Here is a 13,825-nt window from a genome sequence, read left to right on the forward strand (position 1 = left end):
CCAACATTCAGCTCAAACGATGGATTGAGTGTCGAGGGCTCGGAAAGACGGGCCGAGTTGATAGGAAGGTAAGTCGTTGTTTTTCTCCTGCTTGGTGTTCATGCCGTCAGCGGGCGTTTTTTTTCTGTTTGTAGTCACCGTCCAGGAATCGGTATAAATTTTCCGGCCCGCCGAACAATTTAGTCCGGTCCGGTGGCCAAATGCATTATCATTATCCAACGGCTGTATCTCCTCGCTGCATCGACCGATCCACACCAGATTTGTTGTGAGTCATGGGGGAACACTGCCGAACGCGTTTGTGGGAATCGCCCGGTGGACGAGCGAGGAAAATGCGTAACAGCATCTGCGGTGGCGGGCGGCCGGCGGTGCGCGAACCCCGCCGGCCGGCACCGCGGCGGTGGCCAATAGGCCGGAGTGCGCTTGGCTGCGAGGGCCGATCAACGCCGCTTGCGGCTTTAACATCCTTCATATGCGGCCTATCAGCGTACCTCGAGTCGCTGTTGCGCGTTCCATAACAACAATGTTTAAAAACCATGGTTAGGAGACGTCTTAGACTTGGAAAAAGCGGTAGTTTTACCGAGTAAAACCAGGGTAACTACAGCGAAAGAGTTATTAGTGCAATGGAATGTTACTGCTTCATGTCATACATCACACGTCAATAGTGACTCGACTCGGACTCGACTCGGATGAGTAGTGGACTCGACTCGGACTCGACTCGGATTTTTTTTTTAATGACTTGGACTTGACTCGGACTTGAACACTGGTGACTCGAACCTGGACTCGGACTCGAGGCATAGTGACTTGACTACAACACTGATAGCAAGTAACTTAGTCAATAATTAGTAACACACTCTTTTTTTAAAATAGTGGGTCAAACACAAATGGACTTTTTCAGCTTGCTGTGTGTTGACATAAGAACCCTCCAAAGAAACACAACAAAAAATAGCTTCTTGTCTATTGTTTCCATTTTAATCAGAAGTTTCCTGGTATGAAGTTGTAAATATTTAAGGGGACATATCAATGAAAATCCTTTTTTTTTATTCCTTAAATCCATTTTTTTTTTGTCTACTTGGAGTTTTTAGTGGTTAAAATGTGAATGTGGTCTATCCCATTATTGTGTAGATATCTTTGTATTGTGTTTGGGTCATTTTTATCAAGCCATTCAGTTTTCTCTATTTTCTCATTTTTATTTATTTTCTATTATGTTTTTTGAATACATACGTCTCAGTATTTGCTGTTGAGCTGCTCAACAGGGTCATTGGCTGCATTCTAAACTTTCTAATTATAGCTCCTTGCTCTTGTTCCTTGACCTTTTCATGAGGTAAACAGTAATTGAGTTTCCATTGACCAACAAAATGCGCAAAATGCGTTCCATAAAAGGTGGCAAATCTTACGTTCAAAATGTAAAACTTTGAAACAGAAATACCTGGTGGAGATGAGAAAGCTGACCAGAGACCCATCTTGACATCCATGACCACCGTTGTCAACAGCATTGCTAAGGCATTGAATTAGTAAATTAGCTAATAAAATATATCAGGGCTAAATACTGGCTTATGATAAAAACATGAGACTAATGTTACCTTGCACTTTCAATGTCATGTATCAACTATTTATTTATTGTTTATTTTGAACAGAAATGTTTAATTATGTCAATACAGTGTGGTTTGTAACCAGGTAATATTTCTTATGATATACATTAGGTGAGGCCGATGATGATCCAGAAGATATCCCTGGTGCTATCGATACATCCAAGGATTCAGCATGTGAGTAAATTGTTTTTTATGATCCATAATGTAGTGTTTCATAGTTTTGTTTGTGTCACAGAGTTTTAGCTTTAAGTATGTTGTATATTAACGTGTAGGTTACTTCCATTAACACGAGCTTTTATGGCGTGGTTGCTATATTGCATGTTTTAACTCACTGCAGTGCATGTCATGCATAGTTTTAACCAGTACATGTTTCCTTTTCTCCTTTTCATTTTACTGCAGCTGCCTTTGATAAAAGCCAGCCACACATGCTGAAACCCTTGATCCTCCAAACGACGAAGACGACACTGAGAGGAGACCGCCACTTCCAGCTCAACACAGATGGAGGAACTTGAGAAGCCAAAGACCATCTCTTCACAGTTCACTTGGGGAGCAGGCCAGGCAGGATAATGCTGTCCTGAACACAATTAGCCAAGTTCTTAGTCACGCCATCCAATGTTATGAGAGGGCGACAGAGGCAGCTGAGCGCCATGCAAATGCTCTTGAGGCTGTGGCAGGAATTCAGCAACCCATCATGTCACGCACTCATCACCAACCTCCTTACTCACAACAACATCCAACCACACACCGACCACAACAAACTCCACACACTTCGTACTCTCAACCTCAACACCATTACCTCACTCAACCACTTCACCCTCCATCCCACCTTCAACAATCTGCTTATGAGTCCGAGCCTCAGTCAGCCATCTCCTCCCCAAGCCCCTCATCCTCTTACCATATTTCGTAGATGCTAATAATAAATTTTTGTTTCTATTTTGTTTGTAATGGCACTTTCAGTTAATATTGTCTGTCACACAGCAGAGTTACACAGCCAGTTCAAGGATGGTTTGTTCATTTCAATACCATCGTATCTTATATATTCAGTCTTATTGAAGTATTGAGACAAATTGTTTGAGAGATGACATTTATTTTAAGAACCTGAAATAAAGGTATTGAAAGTAACCATTTGTTTCTTTTCTTTTTTTTTTTTTTTTGTTAATGTGTTTGAAAAGCTGTCTTTTAGGCAGGTGGGTAACCTAACATGGTCTAAACAGATGATTCTGTCTGATCTCAACGGCCGCACCATCAGGTTCATCTCGGCCCTAGATGTACTGCTGGTGAGAATATGAAATTGACCAGAAGAGATGAGTTTAGTTGAACTGTGGAAGATTCACATGCCCATCTACCCATCTCTGCCCGACATTCACACGCCCCCCAAAGACTATCCAGTGTCATGCAAGCTTATGGGCTTCTGGCTGCTAACATGCTTCCTTTATCCTCTCTGACTTTGTCTGAGGGAGTGTGAGATTTCATGTGAGATGGATGCCAGAGTGGCGTTTATCACACTAACGGCTTTTAGTGCAAAAAAAAGAAGAAACACGTGTTTTGAACACAATATCCAAACAGAATTCTCCTCTGTCTTCGGTCACTCTCCTCCTTCTTTCAGCTATGTGGAGCATAAACCCTCTCAAATTTTCTCATTTTTACTTGCCCTTATTTTCAGCTTCCATCATTTTGTCTTTGAGAGTGTGAGACTTTGTCCAAACAATGTTCCTACTTTGCTCACTAATACATACGCTGGAGAGGGAAATAAGTTTCCTCTCAGTAAAGGAACCCCGTTCATATTCCACAGGAGGGTTGAATGCCCAGCACCTCGTGTCTATTTTTACCCTGAGCATCTTTGCACATCCTCACACGGTCTCTAAGGGGAAGAGCAGAGAGGCACCATATGTGACTGAATGATGCCCTCGTTTTAGCATGGTGAGTAGCTGGCATTCTTTGCCCCTTGGCAGAGTGCAATGCACTAAGCAAACTACGTCTGTCATTGTTTGAGGAAAAGCACAGAAAAGAGGATTGGAAAACAACAGGATTAAGACTTGCATTTAAAAGTCTAGCTTTGCCAAACATATAAATATTAGCGCATAACTTTATGAAATAAATATTGTCTGCCTCCTCGGCGAGAGTTGGGAAGAAAAATTGCTCGTGTTTCTCAGTGTAAAATTACAGTATAGAAAGTTTAATTTAGGCAGGCTCTGCCATCATATAATAAAATCATTTTTTCTGAAGAGCTTTACAACTTAGTTTCATTAAAACTAAGAGTCTCCAACAAAATCCAACAAATGTCACACCATGAAAGAATGGATATATCTCTAAAATCATTGCTAATTATTAAGATGAGAAGACTTTAATGAAATATATCATGAAAAAAACAATGAGAGCACATAACGTGTCTCTCTCTCTTTCTAACCACTAAATAAAACATTCCAACAAGCCATACAGTCACATTACTTGTGCAGTACTATCAACCCTTCCCATCTTTGTCTTTATTCAATTTTAACTTTAAATCTGCACCTCAGTGAGAGTGCTTAAAAATTGTTAGATTTTTTTTTATTGCTTTTAACTTGAGAATTACATAATGGCAGATATATTCTTTAATCGAGTTTTTAAAAAAAACTAATTATGGGTCAGATTAGAATTTATAAATCAAAATATCATATTGACTGACTATTATAATGCCTCTTTAGATCCACAAAGTTATAGATTTCAATCAGGATCAGGGTTCAGATTGGACAGGATAGATATGTGCAGTACCAGCAAACTTTTTCAGCATTTATGGAAAACATAGAAAAATGCTTATAAGTCTTTGTTCTGCAGTAACATAATCTCCACTTTGAAAAATCAAAAGGGAAACTCTAACCTTCATTCTTAGTTTATTGAGAAATTATTGCCGCCCCTAACAATAATTTTACAGCAAACCTAAGAATTATTATTTTTTAAATATCATACTTAACTGTTTAAGTTGGTCAGAATTTCTAGGACATTTTATTCAGTATTCCATGAGCAGATGTTCCCCTGATGTCTAAATACAAGCTGAATTACAACTACATTCCTGATACCTACTGGCCCAAAAGCTGAACGGAGGCCTACGTACATTTAGGGCAGCTAAAGTATATCTGAAGCCTTTTTTAATGTATACTTCAACTTTCCAGTTTATGACAGTGTCTAAAACAATTAAGATAGTAAATCATGATCATGACGGATGATAATAAATCATGATGTCTGACGGTTCCCCTCTCTTGAAAATGAGAGTGTATCAATCAAGTAGGGTGTATATGAGTTTGCCAACATAGTTCAACAAATGGCAGAGAGAAAATGGTCTCTAACTACCATTTTTCTAGAGTCACAACAAAAATAAAAAGTTTAGAACAGCAGGAACCGGAACAAAAAAGCTGGACTTAGACCTATATTTATCTTGCAACCACAATCAGTAAGCAGGATTTTAAGGGAAACAGAACATCTCCGGAGCTGACTTTTAGAGAAATGCAGTCTGAGTCATTACATCTTAACAATAACCCTTAGAATTAAATGAGTGAGCTTTTCAGCATTAAAATCTCAAGATGGATTTGGCAAAAAAAAAAAACAAAAACAAAACTAAGGATGAATATGTTGGGGAGCTCCTCGAGCCCACTGTTGGGTATGCTAAATGTGATGCTGTTGGGCCTGTTTCTCTTCCTAAGGTGCTAGGAATTGTGTTACTCTGCATTGCATCATAAAATCTGTTGTGCTCTACAAGTAAACTCATAGAGCATCATCATTGTCTTTCAATACGACAATGGTTGAAACATGAAGCCAATTCAACACAGAAAATGTTCACCAGACATAAAATCAAACTACTTCCTTGGCCATGTCAGTTCTCAGACTAGAAAATCTGAGTGAAAACTTAAAGTACTGACAAAACGGGCACCTGTAAATGTCAACTTAAATATTGGAAAAAAAATGGATGTGAGATTTTGCTGCTGCAACAAATCATTTCAGATTTTCTATTCACATCATTGCTAGGCGTTGTGGCCCAGGCATTAGAAGAAATAGGACTGAACTGTCCTAGCGAACAAAACTGACTGGTAAAAACTCTAAATCCCTGAATGCACAGTATTAACATGGGCAAAGTTTCATAGCTGGAATCCCCATAATGGCTTACTTTGCATCCAAACGAAGTACAATCTGTTGTATGTGTACCTGGCGACTGTCTTTGACCAAAAACAAGACAAGCTGCCTAAACCTGTCTAGTCCTTAGCTCCTGCTGTACAAAATCTAAAAGAGCTGCAGATTCCCCAAGAAGAGACAGGGGCTCTGTCCAAATTCAGGGACTACGTCCTACGTAGGCTGAATTTGAAGGCCAATTACGTAACAGCGATGTGCTGAATGCTGTCCAAATTTGAATACTTCTTCAAATCTAGCGCAGATTTGAAGGATGGGTCCGCCGTATCTTTTGTGGCTAATTCTATCCCATGATTCATTGCGGTTGGGAGAGAATTGTTTAACCGGAAACAAGCAATGGTGGAGAGGAGTGAAAAGCTGTGAATAAAGTTGGATATGTTAGGCTTTCTGTGACATAAAATTAATTTTAAAAAGGATTTTAGGAGAGAAGTTAGGTGTGGAAACCTGAAATATCTGCTTAGTGTATTGACATATCGCTAAATTTTAAAAGCGCTCAGATGCGTTCGGACATCCCCGCTCCCGCACAGCCGGCTTGTAGTTGATCAACCAGGCGGTCAAGATTTGCCATGCCGAGACAGAGCGCCTTTCTCCCGGGACGTTGTTCTGTAACCCCCATTTGCTTTCTGCAGTGAGTTAAAAGCTGGAATAATTCACTCAGCTATTGTTTTTCTCTACAAATACAGTGATTTAGTCTTTGTTTAGAAATTAGGGTCAGGGTCTAAGTTGTTAAACATATTACTAATAAAAAAAAATGGTATTTGTCATTTATTTGAATTGGTGGTATATTTTTATATCTGTGAACATATACATTAAACTACAAATAGATGATTGATGAATGGGAGTAAAACAAAATAACAAAACAAGAACATTTTAAACAAAACACCAGGATATGTAATGATATGTGATATATGCTGTGCTTAATGCTGTTTCGTTAGCAGACGTTACACTGAGGTAAGGGAGTGGTCAGTCGATGAAGGCTTGACTATCCAAATTCACAGCCAATCTCTTCCGGTCTTATTTTTTTCAGGGCCGATGGAGAACCTGGTCTACGTGGGCCCAGTCCTACGACGGATGCAGCCACTGAATTTGGACACACCCAGTGTACCTGATTCCATCCACCATTAAAACCGCATCTCCCCCATGTTGAGACTACATTAAGAATCAATTGTCCAAAAGGTTATTGATCGCTAATTCGGGAAATTATAAAAAATACTTTATTAATGTATTTTTTCCCTTCTACTTGGATCTGGTTGTTTGAACACAAACCAATTGTTACTCTTAATTGGTTTTAAACAAAACTTGACCTCATCCCAAATTCCCCAAAACAAATATTATATTGCTATATAATTGCTACATATATGCTGCTGCATAATTGATTGGTTTCAGTTTTATTATCTGTTCCTTCTATTCATAGTGGATTTGAATGTTATTAGCCAAGTCAAGCGTTTTTTTTGTTTAAAGCATTTCAACTAAGTAAGTATTTTGTTGATAAATTATACTATTTAGAGATAAGTTGTCTGTGTTTACTGTCTGCACCAATGTGCAGTACTCTTTGTTTGAGAACGCCAGTACGCAAATTCAACCCTTCAATATTTATCCTAGAATACCTCACTTCACCAGGCAGGTGTTCATAAAACAATGACTGGCAGTGAGTGAGAGCTGTTTGGCTGCTATTTTCTGAAAGTCAGGTTGTGTCCTCAACTTTGTCATTTTGATCAAAATGATGAGCTTTGTTAAAAATTACCTTTAGTACTTACTGACAATCATTGATAGCCAAACCAAACCTATTGTTGCACAATACTAGGGGTACCAATATATTTGAGATATACTGTATCACCGTGGTGACATTGTAGACCGGTGTACAAATATAATACAAAAAATAAATATAAGTATTTTGGAGCTTAATTTGAGGCTGCTCAAACAATTGTGGAGCACATTGCAGATCTATTGAGAAAATATTTCAGTTACACAATCTGCCTCTTCCTCATGTTAGTTTCATGCAACCCCTTGCAACTCTAAAATGGATAAGTCTTGTAAAGCAAATATATGACTAAGTAATCACAATTTATTTTTAACTATCTTCAGGGCTGACACACCATCCGGGGTCTGGTGACGAGATGTCACATCTGAGCACTATTCTTTTAGCTGCTGAGATGGCTCCAAGAAACACAATTGTTTATCCCAGGAGAACACAGAACAAAGAAAATGGAACTGGGAGCAGGGAGAATGGAGGCAATCAAGAAGAGATGTAAAAATGAATATGCAGGAGGAGGACACAGTGAAGCTTGAAAACCCCACAGTCATAAGCATGAAATGAGAATTGTGGAGTTTTATGTAACGATCCAGCCGAGAAGTATCAATACCCGTGAATTACCAAGTTGATTGCTGAGGAGAATTAGCGAAAATAGCCGAGCCCTTCCATGTAGCGGGACTGCCAATAAAGACTAAGCTCCAGAGATGGTTACTCCTCGCTGGCTTCATAATTGGTTTCTTTCTGAACAAGTGGCATCGATTGGCCAAGAGTTGCAGGACACATTAGTGGGGGTCTCGCTTAATAAAGATGCTGCTATTTAAGAAGGAAATAGTAGGCTCTCTTCATCAGAGAAAACATGGCACTTGTACAGAAGAATAGAGAATAGATGGGACACTATAGCCTGATTTCCCTATGTTTTGGTTTGCAAATATCCCCATAAGAGCCATAAGCAGGCAAACCGAAAAACCTGTTTGTGTCGACACTGGCCATTGTAGCAATCTGTGCCTTAAAAAAATAACAAAGTCACTGTGCTTTTAAAGAGCTGATGTTGGTTATATTTATATATAAGTGACAACATGGTGTGCAGTTACTCAGGTAATTATAGCTGCTTGCCATTAAACAGTGAGTGACCTGGACAGAATGTGGTGATGGCTTTAAAGCTACAACACATTAGCATATTCTTAGAAATCCCCCAAGCTGTTACTAGGCCATTTGTTACCAAACAGAAAAGCATCTTAGAGCCATTTAAAGCTAAAGGTGTAAGACTATGTGACAGCAGTGAGGATTGCTGCGTTTCAGCTCCGTTCGTTTCATTCTGCTTTCAGCACTTAAATAGAGCAACGATGTTTAATGTATCCGAGTGCCTTTCACCTTTCCCCATCATCATATATTCAGCAGTATCAGTAAATAGTCCTGGCTGTAATGGCTGTATTAGCCTGACACGGGAAACAGACTTATTAGTATTCATGATTTGAAGACCTTGAAAACAATGTGTTAACAGCTCGCCACCACTGAGTGCAGCAGAGACTCTGATTGGGAATATTTTCTGCAGGTGAAATCACACATTCCACCAGGACATACTCATTAGTTTTATATACTTGTTAGTGAGAACCATTGAGGGGTATGCTGAAAAAAGATATAGGATCTCAAAGAATGTTGGATTTTTATGTAGAGATGATCATAGAACAATGCTTCAAAAAGTGCCTTTTTTATATATATATATATATATATATATATATATATATATATATATATATATATATATATATATATATATATATATTAATGACATCCCAGTCTTAATAGGCTCTAATTAAAAATAAAAATGCCCCTTGCATTTATGTGCAATGTGTTTTTTGGGAATATCTGACCGGATGCTTTCCATAGAGCAGTTTTGAGGTCAGACGATGATGTTAGATGACAAGGCCTGGCTCGGGCTCTCTGCTGGAAATCATCCTAAAGGAGCTCATTTGTGTTCAGGTCAGGGCTCTGTGCTAGCCTTTCAAGTTCCTCCACACCAGCCTCGCTCAGCCGTGTCCTTATGGACCTTGCTTTTTGCCCTGGTGCACACTCATATTGGAATTGGGAAAGGCTCCATCCCCAAACTGATCCCACAAATATGGGGGTAAGAAGTTGTCCAAAATGTTAGAGTATGCTGAAGCATGAAGGGTTCCTTCCTCTGGGATTAAGGAGCCCACCCAAACTCTTAATCATCAATCCCATATAATACTCTATTGACTGAAATTGACTCCTGGCCTAACACAATTGGGCATATTAAGGAATATTTTGCGGCAAAGAAATGTTATGACTGGACTCGATGCACCGGTGGCATCCTATCACAACATTAGAAATGAAATCCTTCACCGTAATATGTTTGTACAAGCGCTCTGCTTGGCTAGTTTCTAAATATCATATACCCACAGCTCAATTCAGTTATTGGCAGGAGGGTCTCAAGACTTTTGTAATCTAACGTAGCCTCAGTCAAAGAGACGGCAACTCAAGTTTGCCTTTTGATTAACCTAACCATGGTGCTGACTTGTTATTTACTATAACCTAATTCATAAATAAAGTGAAGATTTTAACAAAAAATCAAATCTAATTCTTAACAAGGAAGGTGGTTAAAAATCAGATGTTCTGTTATACAGGAATCCATTATCATTTACAGCAAAGTCCTTACTGATCCTCCTCGAAAATGATGAGTAATTATGAATAATCAATTAAGCAGTTACACATATCCAAAGGAGTTACAGCTCCTTGAAATAAGCACGTCTCTTATTGAAGGCAGTCTTATCGATCAAGCTGCCGCATGTGAGACATCCAATTGACTCTGAAAGCAAAAACGGCAAACAAAAATGCTCACTGAGCCTTTTAACGTTGACAGGACTTAAATTATACTGTGTGGTACAAGGACACACAGCTGATCATTTTTCACTTTTAAAGACATTGTTTTAATTTTTGGCCGGAGAACAAATGCAAGTTGAGGTATACTTATGTTCATAGTCATTTTAGACGTAGTTGCATGATATAGCAGAAATTAGACCTAAATGTTTGAATACACAAGTTTCTCTTGTGCCTTGTGTTCTATTTTAGTTACTGTTTTTTCTATAACACCTGATAGGTTCCTGATAGGCATTGTCACATTTTCTCTTTAATTTCTTGTTACTTTTTTGTTAGGCTTTGCTCTGTTTAATTATGTTTTTTTCCCTTATGCCAGTGTTTCCCTGTATTAACTTATGTTTCATCATTTCTTTTAGTGAGCACATTCCCCTGGGGGCTTGGACTTTATCAGTTTTTAAACACTTTTACAAGGATTCTGCCTGTCTCTTGCCTAGGATTGGGTCCTCCTAAACTAAAAAATATGACATACACAGTTTTTCTTTTGTTTTTGGATTACTCGGGCCGTCCTTATGGCGATTTAAGATTCTTTGAAGTCAGCTTGTGTGAAGTCATTATCTCTAATCTTTCTATAACTCATTCAATAGAGAATATGAGCATGACGAAAATCCTTACGGATGGTGAAGGCTCACAGCTACTCAGATGTAAACGTAAACGTAAAGGTTTTAGAAAACCCTAATTGAAAATCATCATATCAGCACTATATCAGTGGATATGAACAGTCTTCAATTTCACAACAAACTGTTTTTGGGTGTGGTGTAGTTGTTTTTTTCTAATACCATCCCTGTTCCCATGTGAAGATGCAGTTGTAACGCCTGCCGCCTTTAATCTGGTTGCAGGGCTTTGCCATCCAACCAGATCAGCTGCAGCTCATCGTCCACTCTGGCTCCGCTATGAATAAAATAAACTTTCAGGTTTTACATCAAACTATCATCTCTGCAGCAAGAGGCAAAAGGGGTTACTGGGCTTTCCAGCACTTACAATGTCTGAAATGGATTGTGGCGGACTAATTTGCCAAATCCGCCGATGTAGTGGATTGAAACAACAGACTGGCTAAACCGAGGTAATTCCACATTAAATTGTGGATGTTGTTCAGCTGAACAAAACAGGACCGAGTGTAAGACCGGTCGGTTGTGAATAACAAACAGTTTATAAAACCTTTGAAAAGATTTGAACCAGCTCTAATTTTATAGTCTGCTTCCAAGGCGGCCCTTTTTCTTATAATCTTTGCTAAGCTTTCTGAAGATTTTTTTCCAGTTTATGCTGAATTAGTTCAGTTCATTTATACAGTGCGGAATTGCAACAAATGCCTTTCGCCATTGCCAAGGCAGAAATGTCAAGCTTAAATTGACATGAAAAGGTTGCAGTTGTATTTGCTAGTCTTCGTTTGAGCAACATCAGTGCAGTTGTGTACATTTAACTGTTTGCATCCGCTCTCCATTTTATTTACCTGTGACCTCCAGTGGAACGGTGTCCTGCTCATCGTTGATGCCCACCACGACTTCACAGCGATACAGACCAGAGTCGCTGGAACGCAAGCCGGTCAGGGCAAGGCTGGCATTGTAGCGGTCCTTACTGTATCCTGGCAGTGACACACGACCCTGGAAGGCCTTTTTCACCTGTGAAATGTGAAGAAACGATGAATCAAAAGAGATTATAAGATCGATATAGCGAGATAAGTAAAAAAAAAAACCCAGCAGTGATTCATATTTTATTGGTTGTTACTGTACCTTCACCACGTTGTCTTTGGCCACCAGGACCGACTGCTCCTTCTGAAGGCCATCGGAGCCTCTCTGACCCCAAACCTTGGTCCATTTGATCCTGGGGGGCTCATGGAATGAGCTGGCACCAGGGCGAAGGGTGAAGAGGCAAGGGAGCAGCACAGTTTTAGACAGCTCCTCTGTAATGGTCTGATGAGTCACCTTCCGCATATTCACCACAGTGTCAGCACTGGTTAAACCTGAGGAGAGCAGAGGTAAAGGCGAAGAGAAAAGGAGATTATTCGATCCTCGCTTGGAAATGTGGTCACTCAATGTTATTTCTCATTACTCCGAAACGGTTTCAGTTAATTAATTCCTGGGGACAAAACATGTGCTTTCCTTTCAGTTTCCTTAGTTCCATTATAGTCCTCCTGTTTGTGGAGTGAAAGCAAAATAAGCAGGAATTCATTGCATGTCTTTGATGATTGGTCAGTGATCTAACAGACCATTATTGTACTAGCTGACAGTACGAGTCAGTGAATAGGGAAAATGTCAAACATGCTTTATAAACCTTACATCACCCCACAAATTTGCATCACAAAATCGATACCAAGCACCTCTTTGCCATTTAAAGCATTACCTCTGAGAAAAAAGGTATTAGTCCTACTAGAGCTATTAACAAGCTCTCATTTTGTTTTCATGTGCTACAGTTATCATACATTATCGTAATGCTCTAATCACTGTTGCCTTGCTTGACATAAAATAGGTCCATCATTTACATTGCAGAGGTAAACACCTTACAAAACAGCTTCTTATCTTTGATCCATGTGTACCTGTATATTTCCAGTGTGTGACTAATGTTTACTTTCAACTTTGTCAGAGTTTTATTTATTTTTTTGCCTCCTTATCTGTTACTGTCACGTCTAAGAATCATAAAAAGGCATTGTGTGTAATCCAATCATCCCCAAGGCCCGGTGGCAATACCTGCATGTTTAATGAGCTGACCAGTTGTTAGCCACGCTGCTAGAGGCAGTTCTGTCACTCAGCAGAGCAATTTGGTACAAGTTTTACCCACAGATCCAAAGACTGCTCAGATGATAACAAACTCCTTTATTGTCCCACAATGGGATACTTTGCGCGTGACAGTGGCAAGGACACAGACACAGTTACACATAGGGCTGGGCAGTATATAGAGACCTAAAAAAAATATTGAGATTTAAATTTTTTTTTATATAAGATGAGACTGTGTAATTTATATTGAGATGATCTATGTTGCATTTTAATTATACTTTTATGTATTCCAGTAGGTTATTTTTCAGCTGTTTGTGTAAAAAAAAAGTGCCTTGGAGACATGTCGGATAAAGCTTTGATTCAGAGGCCTTTTTTTTTTATAATTACTTTACGAAAAGAAAAACATAACGAGATAATTATCATATATCGGCATTTACCCTAAAAATATAGAGAAATTATTCTAGGTGCACATCACCCAGCCTAGTTACATTCAATAGTTAGTATTGGAAAAAAGAACAAGCTTGTCTAATCTAAGGCTATTTCTAAGTAAACCGCAAGAATAATAAGTATTGCAGTATATTGCACAACTATCGATAATATGACATACTGGGATAATATAATATGCAATATGCATGATAGCACAGCAGCACCTTTAAATAGCTATGGTGTGTGCAAGTTTACTTTAGTTTCTGGGAGACAGTATCAACTATTAATGTTTG

The 13,825-nt window shown here is 39.0% G+C and overlaps 1 protein-coding gene across 1 annotated transcript in view; it reads right to left on the reverse strand.

Annotated features, from left to right (window-relative positions):
• Window positions 1-13,825, reverse strand: part of ncanb (neurocan b) — a gene marked incomplete at its 5' end in the record, with an annotated part of 192,595 nt that overhangs the window by 150,002 nt on the left and 28,768 nt on the right. The window contains 2 exon segments of the mRNA XM_036141377.1: window positions 11,846-12,014; window positions 12,126-12,355. Of these exon segments, the coding sequence (XP_035997270.1) occupies window positions 11,846-12,014; window positions 12,126-12,355 (399 nt within the window).

Source organism: Fundulus heteroclitus, chromosome 9, assembly GCF_011125445.2.
Source record: "Fundulus heteroclitus isolate FHET01 chromosome 9, MU-UCD_Fhet_4.1, whole genome shotgun sequence".
Lineage (NCBI taxonomy): Eukaryota > Metazoa > Chordata > Actinopteri > Cyprinodontiformes > Fundulidae > Fundulus > Fundulus heteroclitus.